This window comes from Oryzias latipes, chromosome 24 (assembly GCF_053564925.1).
Source record: "Oryzias latipes strain Hd-rR chromosome 24, Olatipes_Hd-rR_3.1".
Taxonomy (NCBI): Eukaryota; Metazoa; Chordata; class Actinopteri; order Beloniformes; family Adrianichthyidae; genus Oryzias; species Oryzias latipes.
In genome coordinates, this window is record NC_136260.1 from 7012357 (window position 1) to 7039530 (window position 27174).

The 27174-nt window shown below is 43.4% G+C and overlaps 2 protein-coding genes across 5 annotated transcripts in view; one reads left to right on the top strand and one right to left on the bottom strand.

Moving 5' to 3' along the window:
• Positions 1-13533, top strand: part of man1a1 (mannosidase, alpha, class 1A, member 1) — a 125497-nt gene extending 111964 nt beyond the window's left edge. For all 3 annotated transcript variants that reach the window (XM_023953195.2, XM_078942574.1, XM_078942575.1), the window contains exons 9-12: positions 2664-2883; positions 6321-6493; positions 6588-6703; positions 10450-13533. In XM_023953195.2, coding sequence (XP_023808963.1) covers positions 2664-2883; positions 6321-6493; positions 6588-6703; positions 10450-10576 — 636 coding nt within the window. In that variant the 3' untranslated portion in view covers positions 10577-13533. The remainder of the gene's footprint in view (positions 1-2663; positions 2884-6320; positions 6494-6587; positions 6704-10449) is intronic.
• Positions 13534-14692: 1159 nt separating this feature from the next.
• On the bottom strand, positions 14693-25096 carry tmem214 (transmembrane protein 214). Of its 2 annotated transcripts, none has more exons than XM_011491997.4 (17): positions 24736-25096; positions 22266-22459; positions 20491-20641; positions 20280-20414; positions 20101-20183; positions 19922-20027; positions 19376-19457; positions 18524-18625; positions 18245-18386; positions 18070-18161; positions 17942-17990; positions 17754-17861; positions 16290-16407; positions 16119-16215; positions 15742-15910; positions 15513-15664; positions 14693-15362 (listed from the first exon to the last, which is right to left on the bottom strand). In XM_011491997.4, the coding sequence occupies exons 1-17, from the start codon at positions 24881-24883 to the stop codon at positions 15233-15235; spliced, it is 2058 nt and encodes a 685-aa protein (XP_011490299.1). In that variant the 5' UTR covers positions 24884-25096; the 3' UTR covers positions 14693-15232. The 2 variants fall into 2 exon arrangements, with proteins under 2 accessions (XP_011490299.1, XP_004083837.1); XM_004083789.5 differs by having other exon boundaries at positions 24745-25090.
• Positions 25097-27174: the final 2078 nt, after the last annotated feature.

A 27174-nucleotide genomic window follows, 5' to 3' on the forward strand; every position in this document is an offset into this window, starting at 1 on the left:
AGTAAGTGCAATATATCTCTGCCATCATGGGCATAACTGTTTTTTGTTTTGTTTTAACTACTACCTCTCTGTGGAAATTTTCTATTTTCTATTGCACCTTTGTATAAGTTTTTGGTACTTGGTAAATTGTATTCATCATTTTTGTGAAATTATATTCTTATGCATGTTAGCACTGTATAGTGAGCGGCTTATTTTCATTTCATTGTATACGCTTATGCAAATTGTACATGTGCACAGTGACAATAAAGGCATTCTATTCTATTCTATTCTGGTCTAAAGCATGAGGCTGGGGAGGAGAAGGTGGAGGTGTTGTTCCGCCCACAACTCAGACTGTTTCTCTGCAGAAACGGTCCTAAAAAATGTCATTTTTTTTTATTTAGGCTAAAAACTGTATCATCATAATTAATAGACCACTTTAACAGCAGATCAAGTTGAGGTCTTAAAGGTCGGCCACACATTCAGCGTTAACGTGAGGATTTTATCATCCTCAAAAGAACAGCCAAATTTTTCCTCATTTCCAAATGTTAATAGATCTGTTTCAGGATAAAAGTTCAGCCTCCATTTCTTTAACGGGCGGACTGAGAGGAGAATACTTTACCTTCTACCGGAAAGTTGCTGGTTGAACTTTTTCAATTTGCCTGAAGGCAACTGTTGTGAAGGGACCGCCATCAGTCTTTAATCGTTCAATCCCTTCAGCTGTAGGAGCTATCGTAGAAAGGTTCTGGGTTGCAGGAGTGCATGAGTCCTCTCGACAGTGGTGCAGCGTGCGACCGCACGTTTTCATCTGGTCCTGCTGAGGGGATATTTTACAGAGCCTTGCTGGAGTAGGTTTGTGCTGCTGAGGTCAGACACTCTAGTCGATAAAGGCCATGCTGTAACCCACACACGCAGTTTTTTAAACCTTTTCATAGCACTTTTAACTCTATCCTCTTTCCTTTTAGAGAGCTTCCCCTCAAAAAAAATCTATTTGTCCATTTTGGGGTTTGTTTTATGAGAATGTGACCAATGATTTGACGTTCCTGCATTAACACGCTTTAAAGAGTGTTAGTACGATCTGTCTGTCTGTAGTGGAAGCAGGTCGTAGGGAGGAAAAACTGTCTTCTTTCCCTCTTCCTGTCATCTGGTTCCTTTGTTTTGTGTTTGCAACAATGAAATATTGTTCTGGATTGATGCTCCTAGAAAGACCTGCGTCATGTTTCTGTAACACAAGTCGGTGTTGTGCTGTGAGAAAGTTCCCAGTTTACACCTCGTCCAAGTGATGGATGTCGTCCAGGAAAGCCTAGAAGGGTTCGAACAGCAGCAGTTCTTTTTCTGAGTGAAGCTCAAGAAACTCCCATCATCGATCAAAGATTTGTTCAGGATTCACACCAGACTGACCCCAACCTGGCGGGTCGCTTCAACAAGCTGGATAACTGGCTACAGCAGGAGACACTTGACTTATGAGACGACTGTGTCCCAGCATGCAACAGGAAGACGGAGGTCCATTGGCATTCAGACAGAAACTCTGCAGATTGTCAATAACAGTTCTCATTTATCCCGGTGACGTTCTCTTAAAGCTCTGGATTTACAGTCTTCTCTTCTTGAACGTTTAGCCGAGGGAAGGTGGGAGGGAAGGAAGGAACATGGAAGAGAATCCTTACACTTGGAGGGTTTTTGGGATGTGCTCCATTAAGTTCCTGAAACCCTTTGGATCACTTTTCCCTGACACACCCACAGATGCCGAGCTCCGCCCACATCACGTTTAAGCCAAACTTCATCACACCGGCCCATTTTTATGGCTTTGAGTTGGACAGAAGACTTGAGTTCAGGGGCAGCCTCCTCCTTCCCTCTTTGGTGAAGGTTTCCTGCCGTCATGTGGGAAATGTCACAAAAGTCATCGTGGGAAAGGTTCAACACCATGCTCGGCCATTTCGCTGGAAATATTTTCAAAAACCGCCCAGTTGCGAGAAGAGCCCTGGAGTTTGGCCTGAATAGAGCTGTCACCCCAAATATTAATCCAATCCGTGACCTCTCTTCCCTTCTACTGACTGGTCTCAGCAGCATCGTCCGCCATGATTGATGTCTATGTTCTCATTCCCGCCTACTTCAACGCAGAATGATGACGTTTGTAGCGTATCGATGATGTACGGGTCGGATGCATGTGGCCTGGCCGTTCAGACGGAGGTCGCATTTCAAAAGATCGGATACGTATCGGATTCAGGACCACATACCCAAGTGGCCTGGGTCGCATTTGAAGAGATCGGATCTGTGTCTTTCAGACTGTCATGAAAAAATCAGATACAGGTCGCATAGGGGCATAAAAATCGGAATTGGATCATTTCAGCCTGCGGTGTGAACGTAGCCTTAGCTTAAATGTTTCCTAACTGTAACATTTTCAGTCCACAAGCATTCCCCAAAGTTCTGCCCGTTGCCATGGTAACATTTTTATTGATTGGCATGTAAAGCAAATCTTGTTCTAGAATGAATGTCAAATGTATGCACATTTTCATGAAGGCAGCTTTTTCTTAAACAGAAGAATGAAGTTTAGAAAGTTAGTATTTGATGGGTTTTAAAAGTGAACAGAATGTTTTCAACAGCGTGACTCATTTCTGGCATTTTAACACATTAGACAGTTTTTTTCTCGGAGAATCCTCTGATTAAAGTGACACGCGCTTGTCTATCAGGCCATAGAAACCAGCCTGATCCGGAAGTCCAGTGGGGGGCTGACCTACATAGCCGAGTGGAAAGGGGGGCTGCTGGAGCACAAGATGGGCCACCTGACATGTTTTGCTGGCGGCATGATCGCTCTGGGAGCTGACGGTGCGCCTGGAGACAAGACAGGCCACCAGATGGAGCTGGCAGCAGAAATCGCCCGCACCTGTCACGAGTCGTACGCCAGGACAGGTAACCCCCCCACACACACACACACACACACACACACTGCTGACGATGATGGACATCTGTCCTCTTTTCGTTCATCTTTCCTGATAGCTTCAGGATGAGACTTTTAAAGAATCACATAAATGACCGCTCTGAACCGCCTCCCTCACTGAAGACCCACTTCGAGGAAAATGGTGTTTTTGGTGTTTTTAACGTGTTCTTAGAGCATTTTTTTCTGATGAGAGAGGAGATATTTAGAGAAAATTGAGCTTAAAATGACATTTTGAGTATTTCTTAATTCAAATCAGTTAAGATCCAGATTCCAGCTCAGACGAGGAAAACAAAGTCGTACATGGACGCATCAGAAAGGGGTGGAGCATCAGAATGACCAGTTTCCTGCTCCTCCCCATTCTGATGCTCCGCCCCTTTCTGATGCATCCACTTGTAGAAAAATAGATCTATGAACGTCTTTGTTTTCCTCGTCTGAGCTGGAATCTGGATCTAAACTGAATACAGCTGGATAGATTAGCTATCTTTGTTGCACCGCTAACATTAGGTTGGGGTTGTGAGGGGCTGTAAGCTACAAGAGAGCATGTAAACAGAGAGCTCTCAGCAACGTAAAGGGGAAGGGTGGCCGGGGTTTCTCTTTTCCAACGTCTCACTTTCAACGCAGAGGGAAATTAATCTAACGATCTCCTGCCGTTCTGCAGAAACTATGTTCTGGAAAATGACACAGGAGTTTTGATTTATGGCACAAAACTGCATATTCATAATTAGGTGGGTCAAATTATCGTTTGTTATTTTTTTGTGGTGTTAATTGAAATATCGCGTTGGATGGTTGCTTCGAGGAAGTCATTTATTTTCCGATAACGCACCATCCTGCCTATACTTTGGTCACTTAAGAAAAAAATGAAAAAAGCATCAATTAGCAGTAACATTTTTATATATTGCAGGCTCCAAAAAATGCATAGTAAAGAGGGAAAATATCATAATTTAGTGGCTCTGGAGTACGTCGCACAAGATTTAACGATGTCACAAGATTAAATAAAAATACCTCAAAAATGTTTTTCTTACAGCCATTAATAGGTTAGATTATCAAAACATTAAGTCAGTGAATTAATTAAAGGTCATGATTAATTAATCACACAAAACACTTAATAGCATGACGGCACTGGTCTTTAGGGGTGTAGGGAAAAATCGATTTTTTTTTATAACTTTATTTTTATTAGTTTTTGTTACAAGAACACAAATCTCAAACAACATCACAAAAAAAACAAGAGAGAAAAGAAAAAGGTCAAGTCTAGGTGTTCCACGTGTCTATCTGTTGTACAGTGTCCATTTTTTCCACTTTCGGTGTAATTGTGCCTCTTGCAGCTTCAGCCTGTATGTTATTAATTCCATTGAATATATGTTGTTGATTGTTGAAGTCCATTGCTCCTTTGAAGGGATCTCCGTAGTGCCCCAGTTTCTGGTTATTGTTTTTTTGGCGGCTAGTGACATGACTTTAAATAAATATTTGTCACTTTGGTGGATTAGGTTTCCTGAAAACATGTACAGATAAAACAGTTCTGGCAACAAAGGAATTTTGTAACCCAGCACTTTGCATGTGAGATCGCCCACCATCTTCCAAAAACCTGTTACATTCTGACATTTCCAAAATACATGAGAGTGGTCAACATTTATTTCTCCACATCCGCGCCAACAGCTCTGATTTGTTTTCAAATGTTTGTTCTTCAGTTTAGGTGTTATGAAAAATCTAATAAGGTTCTTCCAGGCAAACTCTCTCCACGTTCGAGATCCAGTGGTGGTATGGTGGTGTCTCCACATATCTAACCAGTCCTGTTCAGTTATCCTTATGTTTAATTCTCTTTCCCAGTTATCTTTTACTTTCAAAGTTGTGTTTTCGTCATATTCCATCAATGATTTATATAGCACACTAATCAATTTAGTATTGTTGTCTTTATATGTCTTTGTTATTGTGTGAACTATCCCGCCTTCATCCCCAGAGGAGTCGCTCTGTATTGCTTTCTTATGGTAGTTTCTCATTTGTAAGTATCTGAAAAAATCCTGTTTTTCAAGGTGAAATTGTTTAGTTAAGTTCTCAAAACTCTCCAGCTGTCCGTCCTTTTCTAGCAAGCACCATGCTGTTATTCCTTTTGTAGTCCAATATTTAAAGGTCTGATCATATTCTGCTGGTTTAAATTGCCTGTCATATGCTACCCATTTTAATTTTTTTGCACTATTTAAGATTTTGTATTTTTGGAGTAGTTTGAACCATATAGTTAGTGTATGATTTGTTATGGGATCTACATGCCTTTTCTTTGTTTCATATAACTCTTTATCACCAATAATGTTTTGAATAGGTTCTTGTAAAGTTTCACATTCAATATTTTTCCATTTTCCAGTATAATGGGGGTTACACCAACAGCATAAGTACCGTAATTGTGAGGCTATGTAGTATTCTTTCAGCTTTGGTAATGCCATACCTCCTTTGTTCTTTGGAAGCTGGAGGGTGCCATATTTTATTCTGGATCTTTTATTGTCCCATATGAATCTGGATATTGTTTTATCCCACGTTGCAAATTGAGTGTTGGAGACCTGTGCTGGTAGAGCTTGAAATAAAAATAAAAACCGCGGCAATATGTTCATTTTCACTATTTCGATTCTAGAGTTGAAATCTAGTGGGAGTGTTGACCATCTTTCTATGTCTTTTTTTATCTTGTCTTGTACTTCTGAATAATTTTTAATGTTTATATGTTGAAAGTCTTGTGTTATTTCTACTCCTAGGTATTTAATACTTTTCATATTCCAATTGAATTTAAAGTTGTTTCTAATGTATTCAGTGGGAACATAGTTGAATGTTAGTCTGAGTTTTTGAAATATTAATTTTATATCCCGATAAATTTTCAAATGTTCCCAACAGTTTCATAAAAGGGAAAAATCGATTTGGCGATATTTCATTGGGCGATACCTTTATTGATTTAAAATTCTGTCAGGACGATATTTATTTCATTATTTTTGAGCGTCCTTCAGCGCAGCAGAGCACACGGAGCCTCGACAACACAAACAACAGGAAGACCTCAGCGAGAGGCCGCTTGTGTTAAATGCTAAATGTTCAGTCAGCCTTGCAGTTTTTGTTGTGATGAGACATGAACTACCTGTACTACGTTTCTTTCTTGGAATGGGAACCGAACCGAAACTATCTAAAAATACAGATTGTGGTGCTTTGTAATGGGCTCCAGATGCTTCACTCCTGACACTTGACATGGATTGTGATACGTCATATTCGTGCCAATACGCACCCTACTAATCCCAAGTAAAAGACCAGTGGGAACGCTTTTAAAATGGATCAAGAGGTGATCCGTCTGGGTCTTTAAAACTGGTCCTGGGTGACGTTACGGGTGAACAAACGTGACCTGAACCGAGCCACTCTCAACGGCTGCTGTTTCTGCGGTTTGCAGCCTTAAAGCTCGGTCCAGAGGCGTTCCGTTTCGACGGCGGGGTGGAGGCCATCGCCACTCGCCAGAACGAGAAGTATTTCATCCTGCGGCCGGAGGTCATCGAGACCTACATGTACATGTGGAGGTTCACCCACGACCCCAAATACCGGGAGTGGGGCTGGGAGGCGGTGCAGGTAAAACCACAACTGTGGCAGCTTTCACACGAAACGCCATCACCAAGTCCCGGTTTTAACGCCTCTTTTGCCCCTCCCCCTGCCTCTCCATCAGGCCTTGGAGCGGCATTGTAAAGTGGAAGGAGGCTACAGCGGCGTCAGAGACGTCTACTCCTCAAACCCGAGCCTCGACGACGTACAGCAGAGCTTTTTCTTGGCCGAGACGCTCAAGTAAGACTGATTCTTATCTTTGTTCACACTTCACTCCTGTCCTCTTATAACCACTGCAATCATCACGCTTCTTAGAGGGTGTGGATCCTGCAGCCCTCAGCTGACGCTGGGGGGGCACCAAGCTCACGTCAGACGCCGACAGCCCCTCTTATGTTAGAAATAACAACAGAGATACAGAAAAGCATCAAGCAGACCGTCACTGTGGAGAAGGAAGTGTGCAGAGCTGCTGCAGGAGCTTGATAACACAGATCCGCCGTTTTCTATCAGCGTTCCGTAAATCCTTCAATTACACAGAGTTATGGAGAAGCCATGAAAGAGGTCGACATTAGGAAACAGTGAGGAATCAAAAATGGAAGCTTTTCAGAGAGCTTATCTCTTCCCCTTCACGGTGGAGACGTGCAGCAGAAGCGGTGAAAGAGCGTCCAGAAATGACGGGAAACTTCATTTCCCCAAGCTGATGCTCCACAGCAACCAAACAGGATGCAGCTTTAGTGCAGCGACTGACGGGAACAGTCCAAACGTTCCATGGCGGGTGGACACCTTTAGCCTTTAGTTTTATTTTGGAAACCTTCTGCATTCTCTCCACCACATCCGACTCATTCTTGACGCGTCGAGTCTGTCACGTTTCAAAAACACATCTTCCACTTTCTCAGGCGGCCGCACTGGTCGCTAATTTGAAACCTCCGAGCTAGCAAAGCAGATAAAAAGACAACGACATTTGGAAAGTTTGTTTTCAAAGAAAAGATCCAGAGATGAAACAGAAACGCCTTCCACTTCAAAATAAAAGAAATCTGCATTTAACAAACAAAAACCAGTCGCCTTTTCTCCAAATGTTCCCACAGACCAGAAGAATAATGCAGAATATTCATCAACCAGCTGCTGCTAATAAAGTTGCTCAAATGCTGGATTCAGATTTATCATGATTATCTTTAGAAAATACCTGTCTAAGTGACCTTTTCTTCGTTTGTAAGAAGTCAGACGAGGCTGAAGTCGGCGTCTGGTTTTGAAGCTTCCTCTTTGACAGTTAGGAGTTTAGGGAAATCTAGATCACCTCTTAATGCTTCTTGCAGCTCATTAAATCACCTGTTTCCTCTCTGCTGCCATTAGTTTTCTGCTCGTCATCATGAAGCTAAATCCAAAGCAGCAATGACTCAGCAGAAAAAGACAATAATGATTTAAACACAAAAGAAGCAAACATTTTCTCCATGAGTGTAGACAAACTGCTGCTCCTCCTCGCTTCCTCTTGATGGCTGCCTGTTATTTCTGCTCGGCTGCATATGTGTGAAAGTCTTGACTTTTCTGGCGTAAGCGTGCGCGACGGCACGCCCGCGGCGCTGTAAATGCGTCTGGCGGCCGCAGCGGGATGCTGGCCGGCTGACGTCCAACCGCGTTCAAAGCAGGAGCGGACATCGCGGCGCCGTTTTCACACCAGGCGTGCTGGTGTTTCCTCTACGCTCCTTCATGGAGACTTCTCACTTCAGCTCCTGAAAAAAACAACGAACCCAAACAAACGTGAAGGAAAAAAACAGTTTTTGTTGTTAATAACAATTATGCTAAATATTTTACTCATCACTTTTATAGTCCTTTTTTGTCTAAACTTCCCGTTTTGACTTAGATTTGATATTTCTGCTGTCTAAACAGGAGGAAGACGTCACATTGATGAGGGAAGCTCAAACCTTTGCAGGTTACAGGGACACTGCTAATAAAACAGTGGATCCCTGTTTATTATTAGAGTTTGAAAATGTGACCGTTTGTTCAACGGTCAGACAAGGCTGAAGTCGGCTTCTGGTTTGCAGATTAAGGGTAAAGTTGAGGGAAATCCATTTAATGGCTCCAACATGAAATCTAGTGACGGTTTCTGTAGATATTTGAAAAGAATCAAAATTCAATGAAGCAAAGATTCTGATTCGTGTAAACGTGTTTTAAGAATTTTCTAAATGACATTTCCTCGTGTTAACTTTAGCACAGACAATATTCCTATGTGTTATAGAGAAATACACAATAAATCGATATTTAATAACATTTTTGTTCATCTTTTTTCCCTGAGGATAAAGTGAACGGTCACAGAGATAAAACAGCAATCTATGGAAAAACCCTGAAATTTAGCCTTTAATGAATTCCCACATATTAAAAACTATTTAAGGTATTTTATTGAATATTCATCTTCTGAAAAAGATCTACAAATATCTTCAAACTCTGTTTTTAATCTGTTTTCACGTTGGACCGTTTTATTCCGACAAATAGATTTTCTCTTAACTTTTCCCTCAAAACTTTAGGGGAAAAACAGAAGCTTAAAAATTCAGACGCCAACTTCGGCCTCCAGCAGGCCGCCCCGTCGCCCAAGAAGGTTGGCGAGCACTGACCTGCACGCCATCCGTGTGATATTCAGCAGGAGTCGGATGGATTGAAATAGATGAAGAGCAGATTCTACTTTCAGACTTCAGTTTTGGTCTCCTCCTTTCTCCCAGCCTCCATGGAAACTTCCCATCCATCCGTTAATCTGGCTGTCATTTATCATCTCCCTGATGAAAGCATCCGTCTCCAAACTTTTAATTGATGGTCCCGTTTGCTTCTCCAGCTGATGCCCCCCCCCCTGAAGGTCGAGGTTAGAAAAAGCGATGAGTCGCCCGCTTTAGACTCTGTGGAGTCTAGATTCATTTCCTGATGGAAAAAGCAGCCAAAACAGATGACTCACCTCAGAGGCGAGGCGTCCCTCTGGAGGGAAAATGACGGCCGCTAACCTGGAACGGTTGCTCCATCAGGGGGGCGGGTCAGATGTCAGAGAAGGTCGACGGCGCTCAGCGGCGCCCAGCCCTCTAATGTTTCTGGTCATCATGCTGAGCTGCTGCCAGGAGCTCGACCGTGTTTGACTCCGCCGTCTTCGCCTCCATCACTCCTTCTGGTGGAGCGGGGGGGGGGGGGCTCCTTTTCATTCAAAGAAGTCTTCATTTGTGATTACTGATTGTGACCAAACGAATCCCACCAATCTATTGTTTGTTATATCAAGAAACGCTGAGCTTGCTGTGCGGGTTCGAGTCCCGGTGCAGCCCGAGTGAGGACGCTCCGTGTGGGACCTCTATGTGGAAGCCTCTCTTGCATCAAACACCAGAAGTGTTTCTTAACTTTTTACACGAGAATCAAAGAATAATACCACTTCCTGTCTGGTCCTTCAGACAGAACGGGAGGTTTCTGTTTATGACATCATTTGTTTTCCATTGACATACAGTAAAACCATGAAGTACATCATGTACTCCAACACTGGTCGCCATGGCAAACAGAAACATCTACCTCAGTGTAGCGAGGAGGGTTTTAGCACAGCTTTTGTTGTGAAATAATGTGTGACTTCCTGTTTCCTGTCTGTTTATGCTGCTGTAAAAATTCAACCATTGACAGAAAAAAACTTCAGTTTTGAAACTGATGATGTGTTTGGAAACATTAGACGGACGGAGGCAGAGGGCAGGCTCCAGCGTCTGAGGTCACGACGTGTTGATTTTATGACCAGATCATGCGGGAAAGGTCAAAGGTCAGCCGAGGAAAAGGCTTGTTGCTCTTTTGTTCAGAGTGGCTGAACTCTGGCTCCTTTACATCAGGCTGGCGAGTGAGCGTGCTGACTCAGCACTCCTCCGTCTCTCTCTGGGTGGATCAGCTGCTGGAAAAGCAGAACGTCCCAGATGGAGACGGACCCGGGAGCTCAGGGACGCTCAGGGACGCTCCTCCGGCCTCATGGGTCTTCTTCTCCTTCGCAGGTATCTGTACCTGCTCTTCTCGGAAGACGACCAGCTGCCGTTCGACCACTGGGTCTTCAACACGGAGGCGCACCCTCTGCCCGTCATCAGGAAGGAGCAGACGGACCGGCCCAACGAGGTGGAGTAGGGGAGTCCCACCGACCTGCAGTCCTGTAGACCTGAGCCTGGAAGAGCGGCGGCCGGCGGCTGGAACCGAGCTCCTCCTCTGCTTAATGTTTTTCACCGGGAGTCCAAACACTGTTCTGCTGCAGCGATAACGTCTGCTCCTGACGCCGTGACCACCACCAGTGGACGGGACGTACGAACTGATTCTACGAGTTTGAGGCTCCTGGAACGACCCGGCACAACCAGGGCCTCTTTCACATAACCCTTCCTCCTCACCTGCCCGGGACTCTTCCGTCCTCTTCCTCGGTGTTTACACAGAGTTTCCCTCCTCTTCTACTGCTGGGTTTCCTTTCCTGGACGGGCGTTTCCCCGAAACTCTTCATTTTCCTTCAGCAGCTCACCCCCCCCCCCCCCCCCCCCCCCGCCAGGGCCTTCTCTCCTCTGTGAGGACCCCCGCTCCGCCCGCCCCCATATGAAGCCATACTGATGCGACGCAGCTTTAGCTTTTGTCCCGCCGCCCCGCCGCCGTCTCCTCACTTCAGTCCGGTGCCTTCACTGTTGAAGAGAGCAGCGATGGAGGAGCAGCTCGCCAAAAAAAAACAACCCAAAGAAGCAGCTTCAGAGTCCTGCAGCAGGCGTGGATCAGAGGATGGAACCTCCAGCATTTCATTTCAGAGGAGCTTCAGCCTGGAAGTACGTGGAGGGTTGGTAAAAACTCCCATCAGGAGCTGCAGCTGCATCTATTTCCTCCACTGCACTGACATCTAGTGGTGAGAACGTCAAAGTACAGGCGTTTCCTTTTCCAAATACTAATTTTCTAAAATTTCATTTATTAAAATGACCTTTTAATGTTAAAAGGAGCAGAAATAGAAATAATGACCTAAACATGAAATCAGAATCCAGTTTTTACCAACTCTTACTGCCTTCCCGTTTCCTGGGAGACGGCGACTCCCTCCACCTTCTTTCTGTAGCTCATTCCTGCACCACCTGACGATGGATTGTAAATCACTCGCTCTGATTGTTAATTTATTTAGCGGTAATCAAGCCGGCCTCTAGGTGGAGCTGTGGGGATTCAGCCAGAGGTCGGAGGAAATGGCTTTATTTTTAGAGGGGTGAATGTACCATCAAATGTGAAGAGAAGAACTTTTTTTGCTTTTTGTTTCTAATTTTTTTGTGCTTTTATTGTTTGACGCCGTTTTATTGAACTCTGAAAGCACAAAACAAGTGAAGAGGAGGAGCGGCGCGCTGAGATGAAGACTCGCTGACAACCCACCAAAGTCTGCAGACGTCATCAGAAAATCTCATCTTTTCAGGCAAAAACGTTTGTGATAAATGAACTTTTTTAATTTAATGAAGACATTGGATCATATTTTTGTGGGATTTAGGCAAATATATGGAAATAAATGTGGAGAACTTTAAGTTTAACACTTAGAAGCAGTTTGTTGTTCTGAGAACTTGAACGTTGCTTTATTTCAGATTCTAAAACGTTGGATCAATTCTGAATCTGCTTGGTTTTGTGGATCAACGACTTTCATTTTGATAAATGAATAATTATCAAACTGACAGAAAACCGAAACGAATGAATGAATGAAATAAACAATCAGAAAACAAATCAGAAAGAGTTGAGACCAAAAAGAAAATCGCTGCCAACGGGTTAAAAGATAAACATCATAGGAAGTTTACCAAAAAACACGAAAAGGACAACAAAGTCTCATCTAGAAAAAAGAAAATTAGAAGTTCAAATGACAAGAAAAGGAACATTTTTATCTCACAGATGACAAAAAACTAAGAGATAAGATTTCTTAAAAAACAAAAAGTAGGACATTTTATCAGCTCTTATTAGTATTTAGTCCTTAACTCTAATTTATAAAAATCTAAATTACTTTTCAAAAATCTTTGTCAGCAGATGATTCATTTAAATCCTGAAATAAAATAACTTATTCTTGCTAAGTTAGCTAAAGAACACTTAAAATGTTTAAAGCTAATATTTGACTTTATCAAATTTTCCCAGTAAAAATTCTCCAGAGGCAGAGATCTTTCTAAATTTGACCTTTTATGACGAATTGTGATTCAAATTCCTACATTTCTCTTTAATCAACAGTTAAATCAGAGGAAAAGTTCTAAAATTTGAATTATTTTAATTAACTTAAACACAGTGATTCAATTATTTTCCTTTTTTTTTCTACATTAAGTCAAAAAAATAATAAATAAATAAAATAAATGATTTTTATGAGCGTATTGGAGCCGCTATAACAGAGAAGTAAATAAATGTATGAGAATAAAGTTGTAAAAATATGAGAAAAACAATCAAAAACGAAGTCAAAATTTATAAGTGAGTGAAATGAACTTCTGAACAAAGTTCAGATTTACAGAAAAACTGACACGATTTATTTAATTTAAAAAGGTTAAACAATGTTAAAGGTTTACTTACGAAAACTTAAAATAATAAACATTTTACAGCTATATTTTAAAATCAATTTTAGAAATAGCGCCTCCTTGTGGCAGCAGCATGTAGGGGCAGGAAGAGCTGCTCCTGCAGGAGGTCCACGCCTGATGGTGTTGGTTGGTGTGGAGGTCTCCGCCTGAACAGGACCGTCTTCTCAATGTGAGCTTCAGGGGATTCCAGGAGGATTCCTCTTTTCAGGAACTTGTTTATGTTTTTAGGAATTGAGCATTTTGATTCTTTTTCTGGTGTTTTTTTCTTTTTTAAAGGTGTAAAAGTGTGAAATCTCATTTGCTGGTAAAACATTCCGTTGCACATTGTTTACTTTTTGTTCCAGTGCGATGTTTTTATTTTTATTTGTGGGGAATCTTGTCTAATATTATTGATCTGAAATGTAAATATTCTGTGGCGGCGAATGAGCCATTTGACATTTCTATGAAAATCTTGAGATTATGGATAAAAGTGATATAAATGAGCAGTTTTAATAAACTATATTTGTTACAATTCTATGGTGAATAAAACAGATTTTAATATGACGGCTGCTGCTGTGTTTGTAATCTTAACCTGAACGCTTTATCATTTTATGCCACCAGGGGGCAACAATGAACCGTAAACTGTCCAGTTTTTGTCCAAAAAAAAGGTAAAACAAAGATTTATTATGTACGACGGAGTATTAGTTTATTTTATTTTTTATTAGAATAAAAAAGTAAAATTAAGAAATTTAAAAAAGTCATAGATTAACAAGGAGAAAACACAGAAGTTGTCTGTTTATCGGAGCATCGCTTGAAGATGAAATATGTGGAGCCTTTTGTGAAGCTTTATTTTCGGATTATTATAGGTTTAAAACAGAGATTCTGAACCTTTGGCGACTCAAAATCAGATTTTTGTCAGTAGAGACGGCTTTGCCAAAAAAGTGATCCTCCTCCTCAGACGGAAGCGTCACACAAGCGTAGAGATCTTGTTTTTGGTGGAGGAAGAAAGGATTGAAGTGGAAAGCTGCAGGGACACCGATGGCTTCATCGGGCTGCAGGGATCCTGCAAACCAACCATCAATAAATAAAACTTTAATAAATTGTAAATCAAACAAATGAGCTTCCAGATATTTGGAACGTTCAAGCTCATTCAGATCACCTGTTCAACAAAGTTTAGTCGGTCTGCTCTGTTGCTGTGCGGCGTTCACCTGCTGCTCTGCATGCTCACTTCCACTTAATATCGTAAATTTACGAGTTTTTTCTCATAAATTTACGAGATAAAAACTCGTAATTTTACTTTTTTTTTCCCGTCGTAATTATGAATCCACTAGAATGACTTTATTTCTCTATAGAAGTTTATGAGATTCTGGCTTCTTAACCCTTGTGCTATCTTAGATGACCCCCCCCCCCCCCCCCCCCTGCATTGACGTGTTCTCCCTACCATGACAAAGGTGGATAAAGGTGGAAAGATTTCATGTAATCCATGGACACCAGTGAAGATCACAAATCATTGAAGAAAAAAGCTTCAGAGCACATTCTAGTGGGTCTAGATGACCCAACTCCCAATGTTAAAGTGCCTAGGATAGAACAAGGGTTACACTTCATGTCTGCTTTGGCGAGTCGTCATCCTGTCTCCTACTCGCTACTGCCGTTAGCCTGAACATAAACATTATGATCGCTAAAGAATAAATGTGATCCAGAAAGAACCTGAAAGTATCAAAACTGGATTGAAGCGTTTATTATAAATCATTTACTTTACAAAGTAAGACAGTTTTTGCTCCCAAATACTTTCATTATCTTTTCCATTGGTGAGCTTCAGCTCAGAGAATGGGAGACGGGACAACAGCGCCCCGTAGTGGCTCAGAGTGGAACAACAAGTAGCAGACGTGACAAAAAGCAGGCGGGTGAAGTTCTCTGGCTGGTGGGTCTGACGCTCGCCTGCAGCGGTCGCTCCATCCACCAGCAGGTAGGTGAGACGCTTTCCCCTGACCTTTAGAGTTCCTTTAGAACGTCTTTAAATAAAAACGGTTTAGAAATCTACAAACCAGCAGATCGTAGAAATGATGTCGATCTTAAAGTTAAGCAGAATTTGTTCTAAAAAAAACTCGGAGAGAAAAAAACTCCTCCAGCTGACAAAAGCTTTTAAAAAAAGGAAAAAGTCTTTAGAGGATCAAGTGGAGCCGAAATGAAGAGAAGAGACTTTATCAGAGTTCACAGGGTCCTGTTTGTGTGTGTTTGTGTGCGTTTGTGTGACACGGAGACGTCATCCAGCGCGGGTCAGCAGCTCCTGAGCCCATGTCTTGATGGCTGAGGTGGTGTGCTGCAGCAGCTGCCACGTTGAATTGGTGAAGGACAAGGCGTGGTCCTGCAGGCACGACACGGACACCTCCCCACTGCAGACACACACACGCATGCATGTTCAGCACTGTGCTGCATTCAAGTACCAACAGAAAGCTGGCACAAAGGAGCATCTAGATAAAAGGCCAAACTTATCACTAAAGACAATATTGGGGACTCGAACACGTTTCCGGCTGAACACTGACTTGCAGGAGTCCTGCAGGCTGCTCCACGCTCGCTGCAGCAGCTCCGACACGAACGCCGCCGCCGGCAGGACGTAGTTCTGCTGGATGAAGAGGAGCAGCTCCCTGATGTACGCCAGCAGCTGGAACACGCTGTCGGGGGTGTTGGTGTTCACCTGAAAGCCAAAACATCAGCGGGTTGGGAAGGGGGCGGGAAACAGAGTAGCACGGTGACAGGCGGGTGGAGGCTTACCCACTCAATGGCGAGCGGCGCCGACTCTCTGAGCCACAGAAGAAGCTGGGAGGCTTTTTCAGAGATCAGCACGCCGACCGCTTGGCTCTGCTCTGCAGCCTGGCGGGCGATCGGACCCAGAACCCGAACACACTCCGAGTAATAGTGAGGAGTGTTCTTCTCCAGCCAGCTGAAGGGCGAAAACACACTGTTACCATGGAAACCAGTCTGAGGGAATGTGTGTTGATGGAGTTCAAGGTGACAGCGATCGATTTTCTGAGTTTTTTTTTTAAAGCATTTCAACTTATTTTGGTGATATACGCTTTGAATTCCCAGAGGAGCCCCGCCCGCAGGGGGAGCCCCGCCCGCAGGGGGAGCCGCGCCCGCTGCAGTCGTACCTGAAGCCCTGCTTGGAGTAGACGGTCACCTTGCTCCAGGCCTGCTGGGACACGGCGGTGACCCCTGAACTCTGCAGATACTTGGCCGTGCTCGACCCTGAAACACGTCAGCAGAGGTTAGCCTGAGCAGACGGGAGGCACTGGGGGGAGGACGGGGGAGGCGGGGCTTACCTGCGACGGAGCCGTTGGAGCGGATGTCGTGGGCGATGAAGCCGGCGGCGAACACGGACAGAACCAGCAGCAGCTTCACCCACGGGAAACTGTTTCCACGCATTTTCACCTGCAGGTTCTGATCCAAAACGACAGAAACCATCATCATTAAAGGGAGGAGCTATTTTTACAGTACATCGTTTTAGGGATTTAGGAAAGAATCCAAAACAAAAATATGGATTTTATTTGAGTTAAATGTGAAAGAAACGAATTACATGAATGAATGTTTCAGATGAAGGTACTGAGGAGAAAAAAATGAAAGAATCCACTGACTTGTTTTTTGTACTTGTGGGTTTTAAAACATTTCATCTTATTGAATCATGTTGATGACATTGAATGACATCAAAAACGGTGTTTATGATCCCGTTTTTAAACCAGCATTGAGCAGCGACTGTCAGCAGATGCAAACTTGGCCTTTGGACTTTAACGGTCTTTGTTGTTTGTGGACATGCGGCGACGCCGGCTTTGGCGGTGTCGTTCAGAAGAATCCAACTTTTCTCCCAAAAGTGCAACTTCAACTGCAGAGCCATTTTTTTCTTCTTTATGATGCATCTTGCTGCTGCTGCTACCTCCAGATGTGTGGAGATGTTCGGGGCTTCAGCATCCAGCTGTGACGGCGTACAGCCGAGCAGCAGAGCAGCCGTCCATCACAAAGAGCGGTCAGTCCAACAGCAGAGAGAGAGACTCCTGCTGTGGAGCTGAAGCGTTTCCAGGAAGTACAGATGTTCTGTTCAGTGTTAAAAGGGGATTTTCTCCGAATGCTTTGGTTTATTTTACCTCTTTGCAACATTTGAAAACTTTCATTTGTGAATTAGAAAGGTGTCTTTCTTCTTCTGTGGTGCGACTTGAACTGGAAACTGGTTCTATCCCTGATTCCCACCAGACTCTGGATGTTTAATTTTCTTTTTTTGGGTAAAGGAGTAAAGCTTTTATTTTGAAGTCAATCTTTTTTTTTCTGTAACTGATTGTCAGACTTTTTCCTCTTTTTTTTTCATGGAAATGACGGAACAAATATGTGATGCTTTATTTTTCAGAGATTCTGATTCTTCCTGGAAAATATTTCAACACAAAGATGAACTTTGTCGTGTCATCTCAGAACAGAATGACAAACAAAATACTTCAACAGATGGGAGATCATTGTTTTTCAGCTAAATAACTGTTTTATTCATCACAGTAACTTTACCTTTTTTGATATTGATCCAAACCTTTCAATTATTTCTCATTATTAGCCATTTTCAACATGCTAGAAGTGTTTTCTTTTCTTTTGCTGACTACACTTTTTGATTTTTGTTGACATATTTCATTAAGACGACGGCTTTTTTGGTGCAGATCGTGGGACGTTTTGTACAGACGGATGAGGGTTTGGTCTTTTCTAAATAAAGCTCAGACTCCCGCTCAGACCTGGAAGCAGACGTTTCTCCTCACCTGACACAGCTTGTTGCACTCCTGCAGCTCCTCAGACTCCACCACCTCCTTCATCTCCTCGTTGGTGACTCGGAAGGATCGGATCGTTTCTTCCAGGTTCGTCCGCAGCTGCAAAGGAAAGACAGAAACTGATGAGGGGAGGAGCAGCGCGGGCCGGTCCATCTGTAGGGGTCCTTTCTGAGCCGGACCTTTGGTGGCAGAGCGTTCCAGGACTTCAGTAAGTGGTTCAGCAGCAGACTGGTGAGAAGAGACGACACAAAACCATCAGAACGTCTGCCAGAACCCCTCAGCTGGTGGGCTGGGGGCTGCCTCTCACCTGGACTGCGGTAGGTGTTTGGTGTAGAGCTGCCTCCACACCCCCAGACTCTGCACGTCCACAGCCAGACACTCCGTCATGCTGCTGAGCAGCTGCAAACACAAACACCGGTCTGAGTCCGGACGCCGTTCTGAGCGGCCGTCCATCAAACGAGAGGCGGGACGCGGCTGCTGACCTCTCTCTTCATGTCGTCCGGACAGCTGGGCGTGGCTCTGGACAGGAAGGAGGGCAGGTATGTGTGTAGGGTGTTCTCGGGCTTGGCTCCAAACGCCAGGACCTTCAGTCTGGGATACAAACGCCTCAGCTGCTCCTGCAAACTGTGGACAAACACGGATGAGGACTCTGGACCGCAGTGGGGCTTTAGGACCCAACAACAGAAACAGGAAGTCTAACAGAACCACTCCTATTCTCACGAAGGCTCCACAAGAAGCTGCAGGCGTGTTGCCATGGTTACCTCGGTGACAGAGAGTTCTTTGGCATGAAGGCGAAATCCAGCAGAGGGAAAAACTCTTTGGGACCCATGATGCCGAATCCCTTCGACAGGTTAGCGTGAAGTCTGGAAAACAAAGCAAACGGCTGGAAAACAGACCTGAACAGGAGCGGAAGGTTTGCTGGTTCAAGTCCCACGATTCATTGAAGGGTTTTTTTGTTTTCTTATGAAGGTAAAGAATTAAACCAGTTTGGTAGAAGAGTGACTACAAATGACCCTGATCCAACTGTCTGTGGGAGGGGCCGAGTCACCGGCTGCAGCATCAAGCAGAGCTTCTGCTGCGTGTCGGTCTCCACAGCGACGCTCTACTGAACGGGATTCACGTATCGAGCAGCGTCCAGCTTTAATGTGAAGTGCCACTACAGACGTGGTGTGTGACATGGTGTGACATGTCGATGCCGCCATCCGTGGGTCCAAAACCAACATGGAGGAGACTCTTACGTCCTCCTGAACTTCAGAAGAAAATAATAAACTAATGCGGGACAGCAAGTCTCAAAGTGGGACACAGAGAGACAGAAGTAGCGCTGAAACTGTCATGAATCAGTTGTGTAACTTTGTCCCAAAACACTTGAGACTTTAGGAATTCTGTTAGAGGCAAAGAAACTAAAGAATGTAACTGACAGTCAACCAACCTGTGTGCGTTCGCCTACATGTGTGTGATTGTGGGCTTTAACAATGAACCGGACAAATGAAGTGAGCTCAGTCGGGATTCAGTTCAAGATTCAAATGATTTCATTTATTTGTACCAGACTCAAAGATGAAAGGTTCATTTACAAGAGAGGAGGAGTGAAACGGAGCGCTGCAGAGGAGACTTACAGCAGGAGGCGCTCTAGGTAGGCGATGGCGTACGCAGACAAAGACTTCACTCCCAGAACAGGAAGCATGATGCCCAACCAAACTGCAGCACAACACAGGAAAACAAACTATGATCACTGTGGAGATTACAAGAAGAAGAATTGTCATTTCTTCCAGCCTGACGTCTTTCTAAGCAGAGAATTGACTCAAACTCAGTTGTGAATGGGGGTTTTAGAAACTAAAGATTTATCGACATGTTGAAGCAACACTGAACGGATGGTTATTTTTAATCCCATATCTGATGCTTTCACGTCAGAAAAATGTGCTGCAGACCAATCAGATCAAAGTCCTCTGTGAACAGACAAACCTTCTGTTCTGAGAGAACACGGCGGTTATTTTTAAGAGCAGCACAGCGTTCCTTCTTCAGAAGTGTGTGTGATGCCAGAATGTGACCCGGTGGGGGTTTATTACATCAACATCTGTCACACACAGATCAGCAGGGGACACGCTGAGCTGCCTGCGCCTTCAGACGGTCTTGAGAAAGTGGGATTAAAGTTGGACTTTTACCCAGGAGACCCTGGCTGAGGTCGTAGAAGCCGGCTTGACCCAGGGCCCACATGATGGTCAAGCACTTGGCGGGCCGGTTGTGGACGCTCCGCAGCAGCTCCAGATACTGCAGAGGAAGCACAGGGGGGCGTTAGGGCCGGCCGCCCCGCTGCAAACACGTCTGCCAGTCCAATTCTCACCTCAGGCAGATTCTGGGTGGCTATTCTGGGTTTGTCCTGCAGGACGGCCTGGATGCAAACCCGGAAACCATGCAGAGGCTCTCCTGGAAACACGGAAGAGCTTTTGGAGTAACTCAGAACACTGTGAGGAAACACTGACACCCTCCAAAGCGGCAGAGAGCGGCTGAAGGACCGCCTACCTGACTGTCTGTCCAGCTCCCTGAGCATCGTGTAAACGCAGTGGTCGAAGAAATCCGGCAGAATGTTGCTGCAACGCCCCAGGAGGCTCTTGATGACGGCTCGCAGCTCTTTCCCTGTAAGGCAGTATGGGTAATCTGAGGAGGAAAATAAGCTGACATTAGTTTAAAGTTCAGATTTCAAGGCGAATCCTTACTCGGCGCCTGGACTCACCATAAGGGAAGCTGCTGAGCGTGGGCTCGCTGTCGGGCGCAGCCAGGTGCTGGTTGAGGTATCCTGCCAGGTCTTTGACCCAAACGGACGGGTTATCCGGGAACAGAGTCTGACTGCGGGCCAGCTGCTGCTTCAGATCCGCAACATCCAGCTGCAAGCAGAACCGAGGACGCGTCAGGAACGGCACGCCGACGCCCCTCAGACGTGACTTTAGGGTCAGCAACAAACACAGACATGACAGCAGTTCCACTGCAGGGGTCATCGTCAGCAGAAGAAACTCATTTTCAACCCGTTTAAACCAAATAAAAATGTAAACTCGATATTTCAATGTTATTTAGCTAAATATCATGTAGGAAATTTTTGTTCATCATTTGACTCCATGTCCAGGTGAGCGGCAGTTGTAGCCATGACTGCCAACCATGAAGGGATGGAACGCCCCAAACTTTAATTCTAAGCATCCCCCCGTGTTTTCTCCTTGGTATGACCCGGCTGTGGAGACTAACCCACACGTCCCAGTCACAGGCCGGACCCTCCAGCACAGCTCCACAGCCAGGAAGTGCTGCGTGGTACAATTTGATTGGAGAATTTAGCATTTGCACTCACCGGCCACTTTACTACAGACAACTGTCAAAATGCTCTTTCATGTCTAATCAACCAATCACACGACAGCAACTCAAGGCATGTAGACATGTTTAAGACGATCTGCTGCAGTTTAAACCAATTTCAGAAACTGCTGATCTACTGGGATTTTCACCCACCACCTCTGTAGGGTTGACAGAGAATGGTCTGAAAGACAGGAAATATCCAGTGAGCAGCAGTTCTGGGGGTGGAAATGTCTTGTTAGTGCCAGAGGTCAGAGGTCAGAGGAGAATAACCAGACTGGTTCCAGCTAATATAAAGACAACAGGAACTCAAAGAACCACTGGTTCCAACTGAGGTCTGCAGAAGAACATCTCTGAAAACACAACACGTCCAACCTTGAGACAGATGGACTACAGCAGCAGAAGACCACACCGGGTGTCACACCTTTCAGCTAAGAACAGGAAACTGAGGCTGCAATTTAGTTAGAATTTGGCGTCAACAACATGAAAGCATGGATCCATCCTGCCTTGTATCAACGGTTCAAGCTGGTGGTGTCATGGTGTAAGGGATTTTTTCTTGGCACACTTAGGACCCCTTTAGTACCAATTTAGCATGGTTCCAATGCCAAAGCCTACCTGAATATCGTTGCTGACCATCTCCATCCCTTTCTGACCACAGTCTACCATCTTCTAATGGGACTTCCAACAGGACAATGTCATCTCAGACTGGTTTTTAGAACATGACGGTGAGTTCTGGACTCAAATGACCTCCACAGTCACCAGATCTCAACCCAATAGAGAACCTTTGGGATGTGGTGGAACAGGAGATTGGCATCATGGATGTTCAGCTGACAAATCTGCAGCAATTGTGTGATGCTGTCATGTCAACATGGACCAAACTCTCTGAGGAATGTTTCCAGTACCTTGTTGAATCTATGCCACCAAGGATTAAGGCAGTTCTGAAGACAAGAGGGGCCCAACCCGGTACTAGCAAGGTGGACCTAATAAAGTGGCAGGTGAGGGTTTATTACCAATGGTTAGCTAAATTTAGCTTTTCTCCATCTGGTTAAAATTTCTTTAAGTATTAAGCTGTATTTTTTTGTTGCACTTCTTTCACTGTATAGAGATTTTTCTTTAAAAGAAATGAACAAATACTCCGTAAAAGTCCTGCAGTCTTTAGGAAAGGATACTCACAGCTTTGAAGGCTTCTTCCAGAGTTCTGCAGGCTGCAGGTGTGCTTGTATTGCTTGGAGATTTCTTGGGGGGTTTATTTGACGAGGAGGGTTTCTTGCTCTGAGGCTCGGCCGCTGGGGGAACCTGTTCCTTGTTGTGTTTCTTGCCGATTTTCTCAAAGCCCCCGTACAAAGTCTCTGCCATCTTGATGGGCGCTGAGGAGAGAAAGAAACAGCAGCAGGAGGAGGAGGAGGAGGAAGAAGAGAAGGAGGAGTGTTAAAGCTGTGGCTTTCTGGTTTTTAGTGAAACTTTCTCTCTAACCCTGTTTCACAAAGTAGGATTTGTCTTCTGTCTGCTCTTTCCTCACACTCGTTCTGCTTGCCTAATGGGTGACTCAATAAAAACAACATCAACACCAACTCCCATAAGAGTCAGACAAACATTTGAGTTTGTAGAAACTAAAAGGACTTTGTTGCATTTCCTGTTTGCAACTTCAAATCAAGTTCCTGAAAAGTGAGAATTAAACCTGGTGGAGTTATAAACCAAAAGGATGAGGACTAATAGTCCTATTGCTGCCAGGCAGGTTGTGGGAGCAAAGGTCAGAGACATCGTTTTTCAAAGTAAAAGCCTTTTTACTGATTAACAGCCTTTTTTTTTTTTAAAGAGGAAAAATAAAGCTGCAAGCTACTGAATTACCTTAACTCAACTTCAATCTCAAGAAGAAACTAATTCTGAACACGTCAGTTGATTTGTTCAGTTATTCATCGTTTACTATGGCTATCAATGCTTTTATTTTCCAGATGTGTTGTCAAATGTGGATCTGCAGGAACATCCATTTGGATCATTTAACTGTTTAACCCACAGAAGAAGAAGAAGAAACTTAATTATCAACTCCATACTTGTCCCATAAAAATAAAAAACAATACTGTAATAGGAATTTCATATAAAAGCACAACTTTAATAATTTTTTTCTGTTTTTTAAAAATTGAAATTTTTAAGCAAAGCTTCAAATTTTCTGCATAAATCCCACGGTTTAAAAAACAAAAAAGCTAAATATGGCATAGTGGTTACTTTTTATTGTATAAATAGGATCTGTTCATCTATGAGTAATAAACACTGGTTTGTCTTTTGTTCATCTGAATAAGCAGCTGGCATTTGATCTGACATTTGAATCTGAACAATCAGGAGCCAAAAACGCTTTAACCAACGATTGAGCTGTTTTAATGCTTAGAAAAAACACTTAACTGGAACAAAATGACCCGAACAATCAGGAATAACGTCTGTTCATTAATCAGAACAAGCAATATGATTAAAAATGAGCCATCTTCCATTTAAATCCACCTCTCATGCAGTCTCTCTTCATAAAAATATGAATAAAACTCAGGTTCAAGTTGTCAGTTCTTTTTTTTTTGACTCAAACTAGAGACCTGAGCAAAACGTATTCTATCAAAAAAAGGGAATGAGAAAAATTCAGATAAACTCGAATACGATTAAAAATTCAACGTAATCAGTTGAAGGCTAAGTTTCACTGCCAGAATCCAACCAAGTTTCTAAATAAATACTTAAATTAAAAGTGCGATTTAACGTTTATAGGTAAGAAGTTTTACATTTAAAAAAAGACTTTAAACACATAAAAACGAAGAAACTGGGGTTTTTAAGCAAACAATTGATTTGTTCTTTTTGATGAATCAATTTAGAATTTTCTAAGAAAAGATAAACTCATTGATTTAACCTATAATTATAGAGGGATGTATTCTTTACAACGGGTCAAGCCTTCTTTATATAGAAATCAATGAGATGTAAAGATTTAGTTAAGGCTATTTATTTTTACATTTGTCTGATAGAGGACAAACATAGCCTATGGACAGAAGATAATCGCTTAATTTCTCCAATTTGATAAAGATTTATAGTTGATCCACTATGTAATAATTTGGTTGTGTTTGGAACATACTTTAATAAAGTTATGTTGGTTTGAATAGATCATCATTTAAGGGGGGTTCTCTGAGGTAGCCACGTCTCGTATCTCTGACGTTTTTCCAGTTTTTGTTGAGTTTTGTTTTCGTAACAGGAACAGTTTGAGGCGATTACGGCACTCGTGATTGATAAGGATTGATTTTCGGGTTAAACTAATCAATTTTCTCCATAAAATGTAGCTTAAATGAGCAAAAGAGTGAAAGTTTGACGTTGATGGTGACACCAAAGCGATTTAAGCTAACTGTTAGCATCGCGATAATACAGAAATTGAGCGAGAATTTGATCTTTATTTTTTCTTCAGTTAGATCTTTAAACAAGGAATATTAGAATTTTCAGCTAAATCAAAATTAACTATACAGATGTGTTGGTGTAAAATGACCGATTATGACAATTAGCCGTTACAGCTAGCCATTTCTGTCAGCTTCGCACCAACGCCGAATTATAATATTAGCCAAATATGTAAACCCTGTGGGTTTCGAAATAGTGGGTTAAAGGTTAGCGGACAGAGCAGGCCGACCTGACTTACGCCGATCCGCCTCCTGGTTCGACTCCCCCAGGGCTCTCCTCCCCCCGCTTCCAGCTCTCTTCTCTCCTCCTGAGTTGCTACTTTTCTTTCCTTTCTTCACCACCTCCCACTTCCCCGCGGAGCCCTCGTTGGACGCCATCTCTTTAGTCCAGACGCGTTCGGTGGTTCGGTGTCCGTGACTTCCTGGCGCCGCGGAGCTCAGAAACACGACGGAAGGATGAGAGGATGCCCACGGGTTCCTCGAGTTTAAACGTTCGCGTGCCACGTCTCGTGCGTACCTGACACACGTCAGTCAGAACTGATCGTTTTTTTCCTCTTCCCATTCTTCCCCAATGACAATATGAATGTAGCTATACCGCCACCTACTGGACTGGAGGACATCTCTAATTATGACAAAGTTTGACCAAATCTCCTCAAATGTCTTTTAAAAAGTTCACTTTAGCAAGAGTTCTGTTACATCAAATAATAATAATAAAATAAAAACAGAAAAAGGTCGTTAACTGGAAAAGAAAAACAATGGAACAGTATAAGTACGACATGATGACATTATCTAAAAAACAAAAATAATGTAAATGACTTCAAAATAACGTTTTACTACAAACCTTCATGATTGTCAAACTTTTTCCGGTAATGTACCTCCCGTGAAAGACTTCCAGAACCTCTGATCAGGTTAAGCAGGAATACATCAAGTTTGAGCTGCAAATCAACAAGAAAACAATAAAAAATAAACAATAAGGACAGTGACTGGCAGCACTAAAACAAACATTCAAATAAAAACAGCAGTAAGACCTTTTAACAAGAAATTTTTGGTTAAAAAATTTGTGTTAAAATATCTTTAACACATGTAAAGTTTTTTTAAAAACAATTTTACTAAGTGAAACTGAATTAATTTGAGGGGATATATGTTTAACTGCCTTGTACACCTTTCCTTTGAGTCAGCAAGACTCAAAGGAAAGGTGTACAAGACAGTGGTGAGACCAGCTCTGCTCTATGGGTTAGAGACGGTAGCAGTGAGACAGAGACAAGAGGCTGAGATGGAGGTAGCGGAGATGAAGATGTTGAGGTTCTCCTTAGGAGTGACCAGGTTAGACAGGATAAGGAACGAATACATCAGAGGGACGGCTCATGTTGCCTGTGTTAGCGACAAAGTCAGAGAAGCCAGACTGAGATGGTTTGGACCTGTTCAGAGGAGGGATAGTGGATATATTGGTAGAAGGATGTTGGAGATGGAGCTGCCTGGCAGGAGGGCAAGAGGACGGCCAAAGAGGAGATATATGGATGTCTTAACAGAGGACATGAAGTTGGCTAATGTTAGGGTAGAAGATGTCCATGACAGAGTGAAGTGGAAAACGATGATTCGCTGTGGCGACCCCTGATGGGAAAAGCCGAAAGAGAAAGAAGAAGATATGTTTAACTGCATTTTTCAAAGACATTTTTAGTCTTTTTAAAAAATATTTTAAAAATGTCAACCATATAACATTTTTCAGTTGACTGATTGTATATGAGAACTGGACTGAGTGACCCCCTCCCCCCTCGTGTTCCATACAGGAAGTAGATGCTGGCTCCAAGAAGCCAAAAAATCCCATAGACGTCTATAGAGAAATAAACAGCTGTTCTTCAGTCATTCTATTGGTCAGAATAAACATTTCTGATCTACCTCTTTTTGACTTAATCCTCATTTTTTTCCTGAATCTTTTTTTTCTTCAATTGCTCAAAGCGTTCTAATAAAACCTGTATTTGTGCAGGAGGGGTTTGCTCCGCCAGAAGATGAAGACCTCGACGAAGGACCACGAGGAGACCAGGAGGAGTTTTAAAGCTCCTCTCTTCGTCATCACTCACACTTCTGTCACTCATCCTTTTATCTCTCATTTTTGACCTTTTGTCCCCGCCCCCTTCAGTTACTTTCCCCCCTTTTTTTTTTCCCACCGGCAAAGACACTAATCGCGGTCTGGACTAACGCTCAGCCGCGCAGCTCGGCCCATCAGTCTAATCCTACCCAGAAAGCAGTGGGACAGCCGCCTCCCGCTGGACGATCAGAAGGTGCAGCTCCGAGGCCAGCAGAGAGACCCTCTCTGGATCCACGCACTGGGATGCCTGTTCACGTGTCTGTTAGGAACCCAAACGACCAGACATATCAGACTGAAGCGGTCCAAACACTCCCAGGAAGTCATTGTGAGGCCCCGACATGTTCTCATCACTTTTTCACAGCCTGTTTAGAAGAAAGCATGGTGTATTTATCTTTTTATTTATTAATCTTTTTAATCTGCTTCTGATGAACAAACAGAAAAAGCCTCGTTTGGATTTGGGGGGATTGATGGTTTGCACTAAATGTAGCGAAAAGCGACTGAACAGATTCTAAAATGCCAACATGCAGTGAGTGGCTCCTGCCAGAGGAGACACAGGAAGATGTAATTTTATATTTTGTAGATT

Coding starts and splice junctions, on each gene's coding strand:
- tmem214 (XM_011491997.4), bottom strand. CDS start 24,883: ATGGCGTCCAACGAGGGCTCCGCGGGGAAGTGGGAGGTGGTGAAGAAA. Junction 22,460..24,735: donor GGCGGATCGGCGTAAGTCAG/GTCGGCCTGCTC, acceptor TTCTCTCCTCAG/CGCCCATCAAGATGGCAGAG. Junction 19,458..19,921: donor CCTCAGCCAGGGTCTCCTGG/GTAAAAGTCCAA, acceptor GTTGTGCTGCAG/TTTGGTTGGGCATCATGCTT.